The 22,341-nt window shown below is 36.4% G+C and overlaps 1 protein-coding gene across 4 annotated transcripts in view; it reads right to left on the bottom strand.

Moving 5' to 3' along the window:
• GIGYF2 (GRB10 interacting GYF protein 2) overlaps positions 1 to 22,341 on the bottom strand; it is a 126,908-nt gene that overhangs the window by 91,098 nt on the left and 13,469 nt on the right. For all 4 annotated transcript variants that reach the window (XM_079134825.1, XM_079134828.1, XM_079134827.1 and 1 more), the window contains one exon: positions 6,533 to 6,615. In XM_079134825.1, the coding sequence (XP_078990951.1) occupies positions 6,533 to 6,573 (41 nt within the window). In that variant the 5' untranslated portion in view covers positions 6,574 to 6,615. The remainder of the gene's footprint in view (positions 1 to 6,532; positions 6,616 to 22,341) is intronic.

The raw sequence follows: 22,341 nt of genomic DNA, 5'->3' as shown, positions 1-22,341 counted from the left end.
ATGCCCTCAAAAGATTCATCAGAGCTGCACAAGTTGGGCTGTCCCCTGAAAATGCAGAAGTAACATCCCCTGAAAACTGAAGCTGGAAATTTTATACATACATTTGCCTATGTGATCTCATTTAAGTTTCATAACCTCAAAAAAACATATGAAAAATGAAGCTGAGGGGTTACACTGCTGGCCCATAGTCACTGTCAGCAGGACAAGGATCAAGCCCAGGTTTTCATGGCAAAAAGGGCACAATCTTTTTAATCATGAGGTCTGTAAAGTGTTTAAAAATAGCTACAGTTTATTTACCAATCTTAAAATATCCATATATTTTTACTAGATTTTAAAGTATCTTCCTTATACCAAGCTAACATGCTTCCCCACAGCTTCTACCACTGAGGGCACATCTAAGCCCTCTTCCAAGTGAAAATCATACCAGTCCTGGCAAACTGTCTCACCAGAGACTCCCCCTAGTGGCTTAACATCTCTAATTTCTTCAAATGCTCCTCACAGAAAGGTTCCAATTCCATTTACCACCCTGTCCTTCCAATGGACCCTGGACATTTGAACAATTCATAAAGGTTCCAGCTCTACTGAGAGTAATGTGACTGAGAAATCCTCCAGCTGCTGTGGAGACTGAGAAAGGCGACAATGATTCAAATTAAGAGGGTCCCCTATGTTAGAAGAAAGACTGCTCTGACTCGGTCATCAACAAGTTCTATTCCGAGTCCTCATGCAATATACAAATTCTTAGGAAAACTGAAACATATCTGGGTTATGTCCCTCCCTAAAAATCCATCAGCAGTCTGTCTCCTCCACACAACCCTCTCTTCTAAAAATCCAACTCCTCTCTACATGCTTCCCATTTCTAAACACATCTAACAGTGATGTTTAATGCAGCATCCCACTTCTAGCTCTTCACCTCTCCTCTTCATTCCAGAAGTATCCCCACTTTCTTACTTCCCATTCAAACCCCAGTGCCAGCTGGCTTCTCTTATCACTCCACTGGTCTACAAAGTTCATCAACATTGCCAAAACCAAAGAAAATTATCTATCCTCAAGAACTTCACCTTCTTGGCCTATACTGAGATCTGTTACGGGAGGCCCTGTCCTACCACAGGTAGTAACTGATAGGTGCCAGCAGCAGAATTCCTAATATCCCCATACCTGCCCCATCTACACTTGCTAAGTGCCATTCAAGATCCAAACTTCAGCTTATAAAAGCAATGTGGAGTGTCAATATAGATGTGTGAAGGTCTGGGAGTCAAAAAGCTTTTCTGTGTAAGTTCGTGATTCTTAAGTCCAGCTCTGACCTCTCCTGCAGAGGCAGGTCTTCGTGTAGAACTGTGGAGAGCCCATTAGGGTCAACATGCCCAAACCTTACCCAGTTCATTTATCCCAACCTCCATTTCCTGAGGCAGATAAGAATGCTACCTAATCAGCACTAAATAATAGTCCGGGGTTCATCTTTTACTCCCCTCACCTTCTATATCTTCTATACCACATACACATCTTAATAAATCTTAAGTCTCTTAAGTCATATGTTTTGTTTTGTTTTCTAATTTGAGAATTGAATCCAGGGATGCTAAACCCCTAAGCCACATCCCCAGCCCATTTTGTTTTTTATTTTGAGACAGGGTCTAGCTAAGTTGCTGAAGCTGGCCTCAAACTTGTGAAGATCCTGCCTCAGTCTCCCGGATTACAGATGTGTACCCCTACACCTGGCTTCTTGATCCAATAACTTCATTCTAATTCATACTTTTATTTTTATAACAGCATCCTAAATTACATAATTAGTCTTATTCCATCCTGCACATTATAAAGAGTTTTATTTCAAAAGCAAATCTGAGTAAAACTCTCTCCAGTTCTTTATTGGCACACAATAATCAAACAAAACCTTAAGATTCTTAAAAGGGTCACCTCCGACCTTATTTCTCTCACGTTTCATGTTATAGTAAAATCTAATATAGTAGAGTTCCTCTTAAATCTACACTTTCCTGCCACTTTGTCCTTACACATGCCTTTTCTGCTGTCAAGAATATTCTTCCTAAACATTTTCATCAATGGAGGAGAGAGGGATTCTAGGGAGAAGAAAAGCTAAGTGCAAAGAACAGGGAAGAAAAGGCAGGCTGAATGAGGAGACAAGAGTTGGAAAGATAGTCAAGAAAGAAAGCAGAGAGGCTGAGATCTAGACAGACACAGAATAGAGCAGGCACTTGATAAAGTCTTCTGAAATTAAATCTTAGTATTCTTTTCTAAAATATACCTTTAGATATAATTAACTACCCCTATAGTTTACTACTTCTTATAGCCTTCTGAAAACTGGAAATTTTAACACATTCCATCCTCCAGAAGTACTCCATTTTTCCACAATTACACAGATTTTGAATAGTAAGCTAGCCATCTCAGGTTTGCATTCTCTCCCCCGCCCCCCAACCCTCTCTTCCCAAAAAGACATGAATACTTACATTCAACAAACATTTAAGTGTCTACCTCTGAGGTACACTAAGCTAAACAATAGGTTTAGCAGAATTCAGAAATACAATGTCTCTCTTAATGGAATTAGTGCTATCTGAGACAAACACACATAGAAAGAAATAAACCAGAAAATGGTAACTATTTTTTTTTTAAATCTAAACAAAGTGTTCTGGGGCAGAAAACTACCTCCCTCTTTTTCAAGGCAAGACCTGGGAAGACATCCTTAAGACCAATGGAGAAAGGAGACAAAGGAAACCCTGAAGAAATTCCCTTGGCTCCTTCCCCATAAAACCAGGTCTACAATTTCTCTCCCTACAATAAAGTTCTCATCTAAACTTATCTGAATGGATTTTTTTTGATCATCACAAAATTCTATAAATCCCCAAATAAAACAAATAAAGCTGTATGTTTTATAAATGTCTCAAAGTATTCATTTGCCAAGAAAAAAAATAATGGGATTCAAATCAACATGTTAGCAAAAGTTTTTTGGGTGGTAGGATTAAGGGTAACTTAAATTTTTGATTTTTCTTTCAGTAATATTGTTTCCTCCAGGTTTTCTGAAATGGGTCTGTTTATTTTGTTACAGGGACCAACAACAAAAAATTTCCAAAGACCAAAATAAAGGGATTTAGGACCAAAACTTATCAAGATAGTACCAAGTGTTTTGTCAAGAGTGAAATAAATTCACAGGGGATGGGAATTAAATTCATCAACCTGCCCATATATCATCCCAAAACCTTAAAAATGAAACCTTTTGATTTAATAATGCCACTTTCAAGGAATTAATCCAAAGAAAATGATCAGCAATACAAACAAAACCAATCAAAAAAAAAATATATATATACATATCACTTACAATAGCAAAACATTTAAAACAACTTTACTTTCCAATAATTTACTCATTCATTTAATAAACATTTATTGAGTGCCTAACTATGTGCCAGACACTGGTGATACAGCAATGAACAAGCTATACAAAAATCCAGACCAAGTACCTGCCCTCAATGGAGCTCACAGTCTAGTGAGGGTTGGAGCATGGAATATAAAAAAACGAAGAAAATCAATGCATAAAATATTTGGCATGTTACACTCTGATACAGACCATGAATAAGACAGGGAGGGAGGCAGAGACGGGGGTAAGTTGTAGAGATGGGTCAGGAAGGTTTAAGGTAGTAGAATTTGAGGAAAGGCTTTGAAAAAATGACTCCTGTTTTTACACCTAGAAATGATTAAGTTCTCCATTAAATCTATCACACCCTTTTAAACTGCTTTGGTGATTCTGTGATATAGCTCTTTACTTTAAATATAATCTAAGACCTAAAATGATTCTGTCGTGGTCCAAGTTTCTTCAGAGTCCAAGTCTACAGGGTGTGATCCATCCCTTTAATCTTTAATGCTCTTTAATACTCTCCCATCTTCACAACTGCCCCCCAAGAATGAATAAATCTCTTCATTTTGTGCATGTATTATTAAACATTATGTTTTACGTTATTCATTAGAAAAATGATTACCTTAGCAATGACATCATCACTAAATGATTCTGTATGGTTCAGTTACACTGACTCAATGTAATAACTCTAACCCTTGATTCTCAAGTACTTTGAAAACAACTCCTTACCTCATGTTTCATAATGAACATGTTACATGCAGAAAAATATGGTAGCAGTCTCTAGTCATACTGTAGCTTTCTAGCTCAGGGCTACTTGAGTTATTTAAGGGACTCATTTATTTCCTTTTGAAAGATGGTATAAATAAGAAGTGCCTACTCAGACCTCCATTCTTCAGTTTCACAGCATTTCATGTGACTGAGAGAAGGCTCCTAAATTCTAATGCTTATCAGGTAACAGAGGTAACAATTAGATAAAGCTACTACTTAAGGACTTAAGAAACTGGCAATTTCCCCTCTGCTAAAGTTCCCTCAATTAAAATTTTTGTATGAAACATTGGGCTGATCAAACTAAACACCATTGAACAAAACTCAGAATACCAATGAAAAGGAAGATGTGTAAGATGCTACTGACAGATTGGGTCATGACACACTAAGATGACTGGCTGGGAACGTATGGCGAAGGTTATAAGCCAGCAAATTTTTCCTTTTTCTTTTTTTTTTTTTTTTTCTTCCCCCCCCCAACTCCCATTTTTTCTATAATGGGCCAAAGAGAAAATAGTTAAGCTTTGAAAACCAGATGGCCTCTGATTTAACTATTCAACCTTGCCCAAGTAGCATAACAATAGTCAGATAATATGGAAACAAATAGGTACAGCTGTCCTCCAATACACCTTTATTTACAAAAACTTTATTTACAGGTCAAAATTGCCAACCCCCAATATAAGACATTAAGCTAAATATGAATTAACTCTACAGTATCACCAGTTTTGTTCCTCCTTTGTTCCAGTTAAATTTCTAGTGTTGTTTTTTTGTTACATATTAACAGTGAGGTTTATTTTTTTAAGTTTCTTAAACTACCTAATAGTTTTAATTATGTTTTTACAAAGAAAAAGACATGAAGGTATATAAGTACAAAAGAAGCAAGTTACAAATTCTAAATAATGACAGAAGAGCTACACACAAAATGGTTTACAAAGTGAACTATAGTAATCTAATTCACTTGGTAAAAGAAGTTAATGAGGTATGAATAAAGATTTAGCTATAAGAATGTTCCTTAAAAATATTTTTAAGAATAATGAAAAACTGAGACTAGCCTTTATATGCTATCTGGAGGACTAGTTAAATAAATAATAGTACATCCATACAATGCAACTATTTAATAGAATAGGAAATATTTATTGATAAAAAAGATGCTTTGGATTTAGTGATTTTTTTTTTAAAGGTTACAAAATTTAATGCACAGTATGATCCCATTTCTGTAAAAATAAATGTACACATATACAAATAAGATACATAAAACCACCTGGAAAGATACACCAAGATATTTACAGTGGTTACCCATGTATGGTAAAATTATGGTGATTATACCTTCTTCTGAATTACTTATAATTTCTAATTTTTCTAGAAACATGATCTAATAATAAGAAAATTAGTTTTAAAATATAAAATAATCACTAAAAACAGGTACAATATTAAGTCAACATTTTCAAAATAAACTCTCCAAGTATAGGAGTTCCATCAGTTCTCAGGACTTCAAATAGTGATTTCTCCACAGTCTCCAAATGCTAGCTATAAAGGTTAAAAAAATCTAGGAATTACATATAAAAAGAAATGTATACAACAGGGCAAGTCCTCAAATAAAGAGCTACTACAGGATCTGCATTACTTATCAAACCACTAGCACCTGAATAATCAAGGATGTTTAAAACACTACTCCAATTTATCTACTTTAGACACTGCCTCTGACATTACCAAAGGGGTTATTCGAGGTATGAATAGAAAAAGTAACTATCATTATTCACGCCACTGAAGAGAGGATCTTCAATCACCAACTTTTGGGGAAAAGGAAGAGGGGGGGAAAGTCACACTACAATGTGATGGATCTCAAAATCCCATGAGAATTCCATATTCGGGGTCCAAACACATCTGTAAGAGACTCAAAGGTCAATTAATTGTTATTATGGAAAATGCTAACTTAATCCTAGATGGGCTACTGCTAAGAGCCAGTATATTTCTGGACCACCTGCCTAGCCCATCAATAAAATAAAATTCAAATAATATTTCCCTACAAAACGATTTTTCAAATGCTTCTATGAATAGCAATCAAAACATTATAGCAGAAAACATACACATTAAAATGTTACAATTACATAAAATTTAATATGCACAAAAAAATGTACCTAGATAAGGGCTCAAACAAAAAAACAATTTTCTAGGGTGGTGGAGCTATAGGGAGTTTTAATTTCATTACCATTACATAACCAGACCAAGAAAAACATTCCAATGAAGTATAGAATGCAGTCATTTACCAAATATAATTTATTACTAGTTTTCAACTAGGCACATGAAGCAAAGTCTCAAAAACATGTACATGTATACACCACCCAGTACCTGATCAGATACCTTCTATTGCATTAGTCATCCAATATCAAAAAGGATGAGACTTTGAAAACTCACCATTCAGGCCCAAAGTTCAGAGTCTGAGTCTCCGCTGCCATTCTTCTCCGTATTTTTACAAAGAGTTTTATGTGGGAAGAAACCTGTTAAAGAGAAGAATATCTCCACAAATCAGGCAAGATTAAATGCAGAATTCTCCAGGTCAGAAAGCACAGCTAAGAGTTCTTTGCTTATGTTCCTCTCAACAGAAGTAACAAGAAATTACATTTTTTTAATTCCTATTTATAACAGTATGCAGGCAAAATGAAATGAATAAATCCACCCTTCCCCTTCAAATCATCATCATCTTATGTTTATCTGGGAAAGGGAGGACGGCTTAAGTTTAGACTTCTAAGACAGAAGCAGACTATGTAGAGCATTTGCGGCAAGTTAAAGGATTTTCTCCTTTAGTTTTTATTACTTACTTGCAAAGGCTTCCCCATCACCATGAGGGACAACAAAGATTACTAAAATAAGGACACTCCTCACCTACCTCACAGCTATCTGCCACACCTATTCCCCAATATCTACTCAGCACTTTACACTTAAGTGATGCTTTAAAAAATCACCTTGGATCAAGTAAAAATAATAAGCTAATAAATTTCATGAGTGAAATTTCAAAACCAACTGTAAAGCCAGGCACGGTGGCACACATCTGTATTCCCAGCTTCTCAGGAGACTGAGGCAAAGGGGTCAGGATTTCAAGGCCATCCTGAGCAATTTATCAAGACCCCATCAGGCAGGGGGATTCCACAATGTTAAGAGATTAGAGCTTAGAAAATGGATAATTAATGCTATAAAAAATTGTAAATATAGTCATGCATGGAGGCACATTCCTATAATCCCAGTAACTCAGGAGGCTAACAAGGGAGGATCACAAGTTCAAAGCCAGCCTCACAACGTAGCAAGGCCTTAAGCAACTTAGCAAGACCCTGGGCTTGGAATGTGGCTCAGTGGTTAAACACTGCTGGGTTTCAATTCCTGGTACCAAAAAAAAAAAAAAAAAAAAAAAGTAAATATACCATGAAATATTATTAAAATATTACATTTTAATTTTACATTTTAATTTTACTGAAGTTAGAATGCATCTTAACTAGAAGTTATAACTGCCATTGGCTGTGTGGCAGTTGTGCCAGTTGTCTGCAAACAGGCTTATTTTTAGTTTCAACTGCTGCTTAAAAAGTCTTCAAAATGATTACAAGATGATTCTGCACTGAAATAAAACTTACTGTATATTACAAAGGAAACAAAACAACTGTGGGATATCTTGAAGTAACTATTCATAGTTGGAGGAATAATTCCAAGTGCTTCACAGGACATAAGAAAGAAAACAAAACACAAGCTGCTCAAGCACTACTCTGCAAACCATATGGTCACGTGAAGCTGCCCTGAAGTATTCAAAAGGGTTAAAAATTTACCATGCACAGTGGTAAGCATTTGTAGTACCACCTCTCAGGTGGCTGAACCAGGAGACAGCCTGACCCTAAGAGTTAGGAGCCAGCCCGAGCAAGATAGTGAGATACCGACCTCTTAGAAATGAAATAAATAAGTTAAAAATCAAACCACTTATAATGCTTTTAAGAGATTCACAAGCATCAAATCACTGAATTTAAAATTGATAAGAAAATACTAGAGCACTCCCTTAAGAACTGCTGCATTGTCGATACTTTGAAAGACACTACTGCACTGGTGAGAAGAAGAAAGGAGGGAGACTTCCACAATTACTAGCTGAAAAGTGATCTGTAAGAGTCAGACTTGCTGAAAACCATCTTAACCAATTTATTTCACTTTTACTTTGCTATTATAATATAGGCACAAGTGATATATAATAAAAACCTACAGTATTTACTAAATCTAATAACTTTTTCCAGAAATGCAAAATTAAAAAATAAAAATTTTAGCAATAAAGAAAAGTTTGTTTAAAGTTTACCTGACAGTATAATTTCTCTAAGAGCCTCGCAACTGATTCAATTGAAATAATGGTACATCTCAACTAAAACAACCCAGTAAAATACCCACTGTTAAAACAAGTATCCTGCTTACCAAACTTATGACCTACTTACCATAAATCAGTTCAGTATGATTTTTCTATGGACCTACTTAGCTACTAAATAGTGCTGTAGAGACTTTATCAACCAAGATTTTTTTTAATAATGCAAAAACTTGAAGAAACATTTTTTTCCACCATTTTAAACTCAACCTAGCCAAAGGTTTTTAACCTAAAAGACTTCTGATCATTGGAAAATGGTTCTGAATTCATAAACAAAGTCAGGGTATGAACCAGACTGAAATTTGTGAAGTGATTAGATTCCAATTAAAAGTCAATATTGGGGGCTGGGGTTGTGGCTCAGTGGTAGAGTGCTTGCCTTGTAAGGCACTGGGTTCAATTCTCAGCACTACATAAAAAAATAAAGATATCATGTCCATGTACAACTAAAAATAATTTTAAATATTAGTATTAAATATTAAATATTTTTTAAATATCAAAATGTTAAAATCATGCTTCGTGATTTTTTTTCCTTTTTAACTTACTACAAGGCCATCACACATGGTCAGAGTGTGTAACTATAAAACTCTGGGGGTACCATTAACACAAATGATACAAATGAGCCCCTGGAATTGTGTAGTGTACACTTGCCCAAACACAGGCAGCAGTCTTGAACTATAAGAAAAGCCCTGGAACAACGTGCAAGGAAATCCTGTTCCAGTTAACTTTATTATCCATCCTATACACAAATCTTTAGGTACTGCAAAACTACCATAATGCACATTAAAAAGCTCATTCGTTTTTTTAAATACCTTATGCCAGGAACCCAACTGCCATTTACAACATTTCCCTAAGAAAATCATTTCTACTTTAAATTTCTAAAGAACTCTTCAGAACTTAATAGTAAGCCAAGTGATTTAATTATCAAAGACCAACACTGCCCTGAATAGTGCTCTGTTCATTCTCCTTTATGAATTAAAACAGGAAATCTAAGAGGTATGGCTGTTGAAGACCTTTAACTTAAGCTCTAAGTACTGTACTCTGAATTCTGAGTTCCCCATCCAAGACTGTTCCTTCCCAAACAATTTAAATGAGCCCAGATTTAATGGACATATATTTACTGGAGAGAATGTCTTACACAATGCCTCTCAATTATAAATTAGGTTGAAAAGGAAACTGCACCTTATTTCTAAATACTATCTTCTAAAGTGAAAAAAAGAAAAGAAAAGAAGAAGAAGAAACATAGTCTTTTCTAAGGATGTTAGTGAGGTATTGAAAAGAGAACAGGCTTCACCACCTCTCCAAATGTTTTCAGTTCAAACTCCTAAAAAGTCTTGTGGTTTTCAGCTCTGGATTTACAGAACAATTCAGGACTGTGAACCAGAATTCTGGTACTCTACCACACTACTCTACCTCTCTAGACTGCATTCTCAAAAAATTACTTCCTCCTCCTTCCTCCATGACTAACACTAGCCTGATATTTTTTATCTTTATTTCCTTTCCACTACATTGACATTCCCAAATTTTCCCTTTTCCTCTTTTTTTCATGTTCCTCAGAGTACCTATGGTTCATTTAACTATAAACTCTGTTCAGATACTATCTTGAACTTCTCTGCTCTACAGTGGTGAGCTGTATTAACTTAAGGGTAGAAGCCACAAACTTGTGGAGCGGCAAGGAGGACACACAGGGAACAGGAAGGTCATTATAACAAAAGCAATGAAAATTCTCCCACAAATTTCTAAATAGCCCATTGACAGGGGAAGATCCCCACCCATGTCCTAAAAATTACAAAAGAAAGTTACACTGAGTCCCAAAAGAGAAGCACCCAAGAGCCCTTGGAATGCAGGAAACACCTATGAACCTTTGAAATGCAAAACAAGCGTTTACAGCCTGTAACCCCACCCCCTACTCAGGAGGATGAGGCAGGAAGATCTCAAGTTGGAAGCCAGCTTGGGCAATTTAGTGAGACCTTTCAAAATTACAGAACATTCCAGGGTTAATACCCACTACAGCGGAAGGAAAAAAAAAAAAAAAAAACAGAAAAGAAAGAAAACATGCATTCGTGAGCAACCCAGTCCCTGTCCTTAACCTGAGCTGTTGCTTGACCCATGCCCTTGCCTGCAAAAAGTAACATGAAGGCAAAACCAAGGACACCTATGCAAAATTGTATGACTCTGCCCTGACTTCACCTCCAGTCCTACCCCTAGCAACTGTCCATAATAAAATAAATACCCCACACCAAGGGGTTACTGTCTTTGCCTCTGAAAATGGCCCACAATATCCTTGGAATGTATAGTTCTTGCTTTACCCCAAAGCTTCTCATTCTCCAGAGGGCCAGTACCCTCCCTTGAATGTGTATGCCTTACTTTATTTACCCTAAAAAAGACATCTCTCCCTGAGATAGTCCCCGTTCTTTTTTTTAATATATTTAAAATTTTTACAGACTGCATTTTGATCCATTATACACAAATGGGGTACAACTCTTCATTTCTGTGGTTGTGCATGATGCAGATTCATACCATTTGTGTAATCATACATGTACATAGGGTAATGATATCTGTCTCATTCCACTATCTTTCATATCCCTGCCCCCTCCTCCCTCTCATTTCCCTCTAGGTAATCTAAAGTTCCTCCATTCTTCTTTTATCGCCCATCCACCCACCCCCATTATGTATTATCCACTTATCAGGGAAAACATTTGGCCTTTGGTTTTTTGGGGATTGGCTTATTTCACTTAACATGATAGTCTCCAATTCCATCCATTTATCTGCAAATGCCATATTATTATTCTCCTTTATGGCTGAATAATATTCCAATGTGTATATATACCACAGCTTCTTTATCCATTCATCTCTTGAAGGGCATCTAGGTTGGTTTCACAATCTAGCTATTGTGAATTGAGCTGCTATAACCAATGATGTGGCTGTGTTACTGTAGTATGCGAATTTTAAATCCTTTGGATATAAACTGAGGAATGGGATAACTGGGTCAAAAGGTACGTCCGTTCCAAGTTTTCTGAGGAATTTCCATACCGCTCCCCAGAGTGGCTGCACCAATTTGCAACTCTACCAGCAATGTACAAGTGTGCCTTTCTCACCACATCCATGTCAACATCTACTATCACTTGTGTTCTTGATAATAGCCATACTAATTGGAGTAAGATGAAATCTTAAAGAGTTGTTTTAATTTGCATTTCTCTAATTACTAGAGATGCTGAACACTTATTCATATATTTGTTAATTGTCTGTATATCTTCTTCTGCAAAGTGTCTGTCCAGTTCCCATTCTCTCTTGAATGTTAAATAAATCTGTGTCTGACTAGCACATGCTGAAATTATTTTTCATCACATATGTTAAGGACTTCCCCAGCTCCTGAGTTAGGTCCTTTTTCTGGGAACTCCTCCAGTGACACCACTGTTTTCACAGTTTACTGATCAGTCAGGCTTCAAATGACCGGTCTTCTGAAACTCCTTCCTCTCTTCTAGCCCTCATATGCAGTCATTCTGCCTCAAATTTGGTTAATTCCTAAAGATTCTTCTTACATTCTTCTTTTGTTATAGTCCAAACCCCTTTAACTCACGTCTGAATTACTACAATAAAACTTCTAATTTGTTTCCCAGACTAAGCCTCAAGATCAATTTCCCTAAAGCACCACTGGGGACACAACATACACTTTATTTTTCACTTATTTATTTGGGGGGGGGGGGGGTGGGGGGGTTACCAGGGATTGAACCCAGGGGTTCTTAACCACTGAGCCACATCCCCAGTCCTTTTTATGTTTTATTTTGAGACAGGGTCTCGCTAAAATTACTAAGGGTCTCTCTAAGTTACTGAGATTGCCCTTGAACTGGCAATCCTCCTACCTCAGCCTTCCCAGCTGCTGGGGATTACAGGTGTGTGCTACCATGCCCAACTTCATAGTGTTTTTAAAGAGTATAGGGCTGGGCATGGTGAGATTTCTGTCTCAAAATAAAAAATTAAAAATTAAAAGGGCTAGGGATGTGGCTCAGTGGTAAAGCCTCCTGGGTTCAATACCCAGTAGCAAGAAATACATACACACATACATACATCATACATACATACATACATAGAATGTATGATCAAAACTCCTAGTATTTCAGGTTCTTTTGTTTTTTTGCAGTGCTGGGGATTGAACCCAGGGCCTTGTGCTTGCGAGGTAAGAACTCCACCAACTGAGCTACATCCCCAGCCCGTATTTCAGGTTCTTGACAACACATGCCTATCCAACTCAATCCACTATTATTTTATCACTCAACTAAAAATCAAATAAGAACTTTCTGATATCCACTGCATTTAACTTATTTTTTGGTTGTACTCATGTCATTCTCTTTCCACAGAAGTCAATTCACCCTCCCTTAGAATGGCCTGTACGAAATCAAGGATCCATTTAAACTACCTACTCCATAAAATATTTCTCAAAGTAGAAAAAGCACTGTTGCCTCTGGAAAAAAGAGTCTAAAACAGAGGATTCAGAAACAGAAGGGAATCTGTAAGATTTAATACTTGGGGTGAGGAATTTTTACATCTGTATTAAAAAGCCTAAGAGGAAGCAGAAAATAGAAACTAATTTTGGAGGAAGAACTTTGAATATGGTTTTAGAAAAAATAAATGTAAGGTGCCTAACAAGATGTCCAAAAGACCTTGAACTGGAGTTGAGTCAGGATAGGAAGACACATATTTGGCAATGAATCCAGAAAGCTACAACCAAAAACTCAATGAGGCTACCTCAAAGCAGAAATCAAAAAGATACCAACACAAGGGACAAGAACAAAACTTCAGCAAACAATGTACAGAAGAATACAAGAAAGAGAAAGGCATATAGTTAGACATCTCCAGTTCAAACTTTTGACTTAAACTCAACTTCACTGACTCTAGCCTTCTTCACTGAAGGTACCCTGGATATACTGTTTTCACTATACCTACAACACAACAAATATTAATCTCCAAAAAGTTAATGATCACTCTCACCTCCCTCTATTCCCAACTCCCAAGGTAACATGTTAACAGTCTAGAAAGTGTCCCTCCATGTTTCTACTCACATTCAAACATGCATTCGCATATACATGAAAGGGCAATTAGCCATCTACTTTTACAAAACTAGAATGATACTACCTACTTTCTTCAGAAACATGCATTTCTCTCAGTATATTTGCAAGGAATAACCCCTAGTAAATAGATACAGAACTAAGCCACAGAATTAGAACGTTATATAACGTTCTACAGAAATGGATACTTTCCAATTTCTTGCCATTATGAACAATGCTATAATAAACAATCTTTTATATTTATGCTTTCACTATTGGACAGATTTCCAAAACTCAGTTTACTCAAAATACACAGTATGAATTCTTTAAAGAAAATTATTCAAAGTTCATGATAGTGAGTTCAACATAATACACACTGTTCATTTAATACCGTACTTTAAGTTGCATACTGTTATTTTTGTGATGGAATTTTGGGGGAGATGGGCAATGTTGGAGATGAAACGGAGGGCTTCACACATTCGAGGCAAACACTACCACTGAGCTACACTTCTCAGACTCATACTATTATTTTTATTAAACTTTTCACTTACATATATCTTGACAAACAGCTAGATTTTAAGTTTTTTAAAAGACAGGACTCCGTTCTATACTTGCGCTTTGACTCGTTCAGAATGAAAACGGTAGTTAAATATAGTAACCATTAAAATATATGCTAAATTGAACACAGTGGTGTAAGCCTATAATCCCAGCTACTCCAGAGGCTGAGGCAGGAAGAGCCCAAATTTGAGACCGGCCTGGGCCTCAACTTAGGGAGACTCTGTCTCAAAATGAAAAGGGCTGGGACTGTAGTTCAGTGGTAGAGTGCTTGCCTAGCACGTGTGAGGCACTGGGTTCAATCTTGGCACCACATAAAAATAAATAAATTAATTAAATAAAGGCATGTTGTCCATCTACAACTACAAAAAAAAATTTTTTTAAATCATAGAACTATAAACAAATATCAATTTTTTTTTAAAAAAAGGAACCCATGAACAAACTACATGCACAAATCAGTTTTAAAAAATAACAAGTCTGGTGCTTCTTATCTTCCTTCCTTGAGTTTGAAAAAAACGCCCAGTTCATCACTGTTCTTTTGAATGGGCTAATACAGCTTAAAGTCAAAAAAGCTAAAACAAGACAGATATTTACATTGCAAAATGACATCTGGTCTTCAAGTCAGAAAACACTCATCAAATACCTACCAAGTGCCAGTCTCTGCTGGGCCCTAAGGACACAGGGGCATTGCACTCAAGGAACAAGAGCTCTCAAGACAGAAACAAACCTAAAACAATGCAACTAAAGGTCAAGGGAAAAGGACCAGGAAAGACTTTAGTGGAAGTGACAGAAGGAACAGGAAATGAAGTCTGAGAAGCAGAGGAGCAGACTAACCGAATTCAAGCAATACAAGCAATTCACGTCTACAATGGCTTACCAAAAAGAACAAACTATAGGAGGTGGGACTGCAGAGGTCTGCAATGATGGGGAGCCAGGCCTGGAACTTTTCTTAAAGAGTGTCTAGGCTGCCAATTTATACTGGTGTTTACTTAACTGTATGTATTGTATTATACCACCATATAAACAGTGAGCTTTACTATGTGTGGCATTTTAAGACAATTAGATAAGGACCAATTCATCATTTTACAACTAGGAACTTCCTAAATAGAAGACTAACCTAACAGATCATTTTTACCTGAAAATATATTAAATAAGAGATTTTTTTTTTTCTGAAAAGCATATATGTTCACATGTTACTAAATACACAACAAAAAATTTTGTGGAAGAATGCATAAAAACATAAGTACTTCTCTGAAAGGGACTGTTGGACTGGGTGGTAGAGCACTTGCCTAGCATGTATGAGGTCCCTAGTTGGATCCCCATTATAACAAGAGGGAAAAAAAAACAAAAAATTAGAGAGGGGTTGGTATAATGGAGTAGACAAGATTTGTTTCCTATTGGGCAATCTCTTGTAATTTTAGACTTCTTGTCACATATATCTTCAAACAAATTTTAAATGAGTAAAACTCCATAAATATTACAAAACAAATACAAATAAACAAACACTCTGACTGATTTCCATAGTGAAATTTTATCAGATTTAAATGATGGCAAATCCTCAAGGATTATTGGAACTCTTATTTTCTTTAGACTTTGCATTTTCTGATTTTCCAATAAAGAGCACTGGGAAATGGGACACACTCCCATCTGACTTACTTTTTTAATTCCAAACTGTAAAAGGTTGGAAGTCATTACTACTACAGGCCACCTAAAGGGACATGGGATCCCCATCCTGATTTCTCTTACTCCATAAGCCTTTACAACTAGGCCCATTTTTTCTACAAAATAATGCACTTCACATATAAGAATTTATAAGGTTAGATTTTCCTAAAGAAAATCCTGTATTTTCTTTGATTCGATATAAAAATCTAATGGATTCTGGTAATATTTCCTGGTAATTCCTAATCCAATTAATAAACAAGAAATACTGTGGCAATCCCTGGCATCAATATATCAGCCTCATAAAAAAGCAATTAAGCAAAAAGGGTAATAATCACAATGTTATAAGCCCTAAACTATATAAAGTAAGCTCTGGGAATATTGGGAAACTAATCCTAAAATAAAAGGAAGTAATAAAATAAAAGTAAGATGTTTAGTTATAATAGCTGCTAGCATTTCCTGACAAATATGTACTTATTAAGCGTTAAAAGTGATTTTATGTATTCTCTTATTTGAGATAGATTTTTTAGCCACATTTTGTAGATGATAAAATAGGGCACAGAGAAGTTAAGCAGCTTGCCAAGTGTTAAAACCACATAATGAGGACTCCAAAAATAAAAGCTACAAAGAATGAGACAAAGTCTATAAGGGCAAGGTAGAGAGAGAGTGGTAGAGGGAATGCTAAACAAAACACAACTTAAGTTCTCTGGGGCAGTAAATTGTGGAACAAGGCTAAAAAATTAAAAACTAGTAAAGAAGTGGTCAGATCACATAAGTCTTTGTATTTTATATCTCAAGGCCAATGAAAGGCTATGAAAAGTTGGGCAGGAAAAGTGTCTGAGATGAAAACTGTACTCAGAAAGATCACTGGGGATAACCTGGAAGAGAATGAATTAGCAAAAGCTAAAAAGGAAGAGAGGGGTGTTTAAAACTCCATCACACATCACTGAAGACACATGTTAGAATGGTTTGGCTTGTGATTTTTCAGTTTTAAAATAGTACTAGTTATTCCATTCAGTAGGAACTATACTTCAAATTCACCTTTTCCCAGGCAATACAAATCTTGCAGTACTGGACCAGCAGCAGTGAACTAGTTTCTAGTCAACCACAGAATTATGAGGGATAACAAGTACCCTACAGTGTACTGTGTTGCCAAGTTATAATGTTCAATATAAAGTGTGCTAAATGCATTTTAGACTTATAATATTTCTAACATAGGGTGAGTTTATCGGGATAGAGCACCATCATATGTCAAGATGCATCTGTACCAGAAGGGGAGAAAAGGTAATGGTATAACTACTTATTGATATGAAAAGAGCTATAATTACTAAGAATTTAAGGTAAGTTACATAAAACAGAGAATATACCTATGTCCAAAACAAAAAAATGTGATTTGTTTTGTTTTGTTTTGTTTTGCAGTGCTGGGGATGGAACCCAGGGCTTTGTGCTTGCAAGGCAAGCACTCTACTGACTGAGCTATCTCCGCAGCCCTGTCCAACACATTTTAAAATACATTGTTTATATAAATATGCCCCCAAAATACTGATGTAAAAGAGTGAAGGAGTGAAAAGAAAATTTTCCCTACTTTACATGAAAATACCCACTAATAAAGCACTAGTAGAATCAAAAGATGAAGAAACTCAGCAAAAAAAAAATGCAACTGAAGTCTTTGAGAAGCACTAAAAGAAGATTTCAGAGAACAAATGGGGGAAAAAAACAACAAAAACAAAAAACCTTTACTCCTATCCCATTGTGATATAAGAAAGTAGATCCAAATGACAGGATGCTTCCAGAGTCATTTGCGTGAGTGGTTTTAGGGGTTTTTTGGTGGGGAATTGAAAAGAATTGGAAGGGAATCACGTTTGATGGCCTGAATGACAGAGATGATGACAGCATAGGGTTTGAGAAGAAGTAGACAGCCGCCCTAAAATAGTGTTAAAAACAAAAAAAAAACTAAGAATGGTTAATTTATTTTAAAAAGTAATAATCATAACAAAGTCAATACAGTTTCCTCAGTTTCCCCTAATGTTAATACTTAAAGAACCACAGTACAAGCCAGGCACTGTCTGTAATCTCAGTGATTCAGGAGGCTGAGCAGGAGAATTTTAAGTTCGAAGTCAGTCTCAGCAACTTAGTGAGGCCCTAAGCAATTTAGCTAGGCCCTACCTCATAAAACAAAAAGAGCTGAGGATGCAGCTCAGTAGTAAAGCACCTCTGGATCAATCCCCAGTATCCCAAAAGAAAAAAGAAAAAAAAAAAAAAAAAAAAACAGAAAAAACCACAGTATATTCATAAAAACTAAACAGACCAACCAACATTAGTAAATCACTATCAACTCCAGAGTTTATTCCGATTTCACCAGTTTTCCCAACAGTGTCCTTGTTCTGTTCCAGAATCCAACCTAAGACAACTCAACCCATTTATCTGAAGGAGATCCCAGTCAAGATAGGGCACCTATTTGCAAGGTGGTAGGCTTCTCTCTCCAACTTAGCAGCCTACATATAGGACAGAGAAAGCTGACAAAAGAACTACAAGTGGGTTAAGGTTTTTTGGTTTGGTTAGGCTTTCTTTTTTTGCAGTGCTAGGGATTGAACCCAGGGCCCTTGTGCTTCCAAGGCAAGCACTCTACCAACAGAGCTATAGCCCCAGTCCTGGGTTAAAGTTTTGTCAGCACAGTGAATGCGAAGAATAAAAGAGCAAAGTGGAGAGGGCTGGCAAAACTGTGACTGAGGCACCATGGTGAAAAAAGCAAAAACAGAAGTTGACATGAGATTTGGTAATGTCAAAAAGAAGGTATAATAGGAATAAAAATGAGGCACCTATCCTAGGAGAATCTACAAAAAACCTCAGAAGTCAAAAGGCAAAATTATCAGGGCAACATGAGCTTAAGAAGGCCTGAAAATATCTTATGAATAGCTTACCACAATGCAGAGATTCAAAACAAAAATGACATTTCAGAGAAGTCAATATGAAGAAAGAGAAGAAACTGAATCGTATGAGGATAAGACTACAACAAAGGATGAATAACCAGAAAGACTTTCATTCCAGACAATGACAGGCAAAGATAGGAACACATGGCATAGTGGAATTAGCAGTCCCCAAGGATTCTGGGGGAACTTGTCCTAGTATCTCTGAAAGACAGAATCACTCAAACCTTTAAGGAAGGAGTCAGAAAAGGATGGAAATAGCTTCTGAGTGAACATGGGCAAAGCATTCTGGTAGTTCTGAGATTATCTTAGATATCTTTCTCAGGCTAAAACCAACTATGTCAAAGTAGATGACAAGGCTGTCTCATCTTCCTCCTGCGGTCTTTTCTCTCCCTGGAGATATCCCAGTTCTAAGGATAAGGACTTCAAACAGAGAACTATCCACAAATTTTAAGGAGTTGGCTTAAAGAGACCAGAGAGCGCCAGATGCAATGGCACACACCTGTAAACCCAGCAAGGCTGAGGCAGGAGGATGGCAAGTTGAAGGCCAGCTTCAGCAATTTAGCAAGGCCCTAAGGAACTTAGTAAGACACTATCTCAAATCAAAAAATAAAAAGGGGCTGGGAACGTGGCCCAGTAGTAAAGCACACTTGAGTTCAATCCCTAGTACAAAAAAAAAAAAAAAAAAAAAAAAACACCCTGAGAGACTTCTTCTAAAAAACTATTTCTGACCTTGTCCATTACTCAAAATTCCTTTTAAGTGAATTCAAATAAGCTATTCCTTATACAATTATTATCAGGAAATCTATCTTCTTCAATAAACTGCACCCTTGTACTTGATGTAATGTAGTTCGGCCCTTTTGTCAACTTTGAAAAGACTGTGAGCTAAATTTACCCCTATTGTTGGTTTTTTATTTCTGATTATTAGTATAATTAGTTTTACTTTTCTGTTTTTCCATGGTTTTCCTGGATTCCTCGTCTTTTTTCAGTCTTTCTTTGGAACCTCAACTATCACTTTGTACATACAAGTGCATTTTCAAAGAAGGGGAGAGGGAAGAAATCAATCTTACTGTTGGGTTTACAACAAAGAGAAGACAGACTCTGGTCCCTCTCTTAGTCTACCTTAAGAAGGGCACAAAGGAGCCAGATGACTTCTGGGTTCAGATAATCACTATCAACATGAAGAAGCGATAAACGCTTGTGTTAAGTTTCACCTTGACAAACACAGCAAGGAGAAACCAAAGCAGATGCAGAATCAAAATATGGCACAGCGTCTCATGGTTCAACTTTGAAAGTGTTCCCTAATACTGATTCCGAGAAGTCTTGACAGACTGATTAGCTACCACCAATGTTCTACTAACAATTCAGAACATATACTCCTTTGGGGGGAAAAAAAAAAAAAAAAACAAATCTTTCTTATAAAAATCATCTGTTATTGCAAATCTGTATTTTCTAAGCATATAAAGCACTGTCTGCCAACAAGAGTAACACAGAATGAACACCAAAAAACCTGAATCTGCCCCATTCTCTACCTCTCTATTCTAGCACTCTTCACAAATACTAAATAAATTAATAGATCTATCCCCACTTCAGCAGTGTGCTATTTTCACTTGACCAGATCTGGACAAAGGTAACAACACACCATTACTAACTTCATTAGTGCAACTCAGTTGAACCTACTTCAAAAGAATCTGAGCATTATCTATTAAATCTAAATATATGCCTATCCCTTGTTCCCATAAGCCACTGCTAGGCATATACCCAAGTGAAATGAACTCAAAGTTTTACCCAAAAATCAGATTTAAAGTAGCTTTATGCAAAATTGCCAAAAACTGATATCTGATTATGTCCATTAACAAAATGTCCATCAGCAAGTGAATAAACTGAAGTTTATAATAAAATATTACTTGACAATTTTAAAAAAACTGCTGATAAAATATTGCATGAATCTCTCAAGTGCTCCCAGCATCTTTGGTTCAGCAAAGGAAATCAGCCACAAAAGAATACATCGGGTATGATTCTGTTTATGTGATGATCAAGAATTGGTAAAAATAATCAACAGTGAAAGATGTCAGAAAAGTGCTCTCCATGGGCCGGAGAGATAGCTCAGTCGGTAGAGTGCTTGCCCTGCAAGCACAAGGCCCTGGGTTCGATCCCCAAAAAAGTGCTCTCCAAGGGAAGTAGGGACTATGAACTAAGAAGAGGGAACCTTTTGGGGTGCTAGAAGTGTTCCCTATCTTAAAGTGGTGATTACAGAAGTATACAAAAAAGTCAAAATTTATCAAACTCTACACTTCAGATTTATGCATACTTACTGTATTTTAATGCTCTATTTTCTTTTTATTTTTCTGGCACCAGAGACTGACCCCTGGGGTGCTTACCCACTGAGACGTATCTCCAGTCTTTTTTATTCTGAGGCTGGTCTCTAATTTGCAATCCTCCTGTCAGCCTCCTGAGTCACCAGGACTGCAGACATGTACAAGTGCACTCAACTCAATTATATTTAAAAAGGTTAAATTAAACAATAAATGTTTTATCCAGAAAAAAAAAATGGTACAATTAAAAATACTGCAGTTGTCATGAAACTAAACTATTTTAAATGCAAGACTTTGGATAACATATTCATTTCATTCCCTAATTTTTGCCATAAAATTCATACCACCACTTTGATAAAATAATCTACAAATCTGTCAGTCTTTAAGATCATAAAAAAGGACTCAGAATGCATTTTCTCAAACTTCATAAAAGAGCTAAGTAAAAAGATGCAAAGTAAAACTCCAAACATGAAGGAGAATCACATACACCACATCACTTATAATAGACTAGAAAAAGTAGAACACTCAACAGAATACAGATACAATAATGTTTGTACATAAGCCATACATATACCAAATAATTCCAGCATCTCAGGAGGCTGAGGTGAGAGGATCAGAAAAGAACTTAGCAACTTTGTGTGGCCCTAAGCAACTTAGGGAGACCCTGTCTCAAAATAAAAAATAAAAAGAGGTAGGGATGTGATTCAGTGATTAAGCACCCTGCGTTCAATCTCTGGTATCAGAAAAAAAGATATGTTACTGAGGATAATGATTTTTCCTCCATTTTCATAACTTATAAAAATATTCTTGAATTACTTTAAAATGAAATGTTTTAATTACCACAAAAAGCATATGCCTGGCCTTTATGAAATACTTCTACAGCCCCAACACAAACATCACAGAAAGTTGCAGAAAGTTAAATATTCTTTTCAACATTAATTCAGTTTTAAAAAAAAAAAAAAATTGGTGGATACCACAAATTGTACCTGAAATGCTTTACCACTAAGCCACATCCCCAGGACTTTTTTTATTTTTGACAGAGTCTTCTTACCAAGTTCCTATTAGCTTCACTAAGTTGCTGAGGCTGGCCTCGAACTTGCCATCCTCCTGCCTCAGCCTCCCAAGTTGCTGGGATTACAAGGCAAGCACCACTGTGTCCAGCTAAAAAAAAAAAAATTTTAATGAAAAAAATAAGACCCAGGAGAGGTGTTCAAGCGTTTTGAGACACTAAGGCAGGAGGCGAGAGAATAGCTCACAAGTTCAAGGTCAGCCTCAGCAATTTAGTGACACTATCTCAAAACAAAAATATAAAAAAGGCTGGCAATGTAGCCCAGTGGTAAAA

This window comes from Sciurus vulgaris, assembly GCF_902686455.1.
Source record: "Sciurus vulgaris genome assembly, chromosome: 3".
Lineage (NCBI taxonomy): Eukaryota > Metazoa > Chordata > Mammalia > Rodentia > Sciuridae > Sciurus > Sciurus vulgaris.
This window is presented reverse-complemented; position numbering and strand designations above follow the sequence as displayed.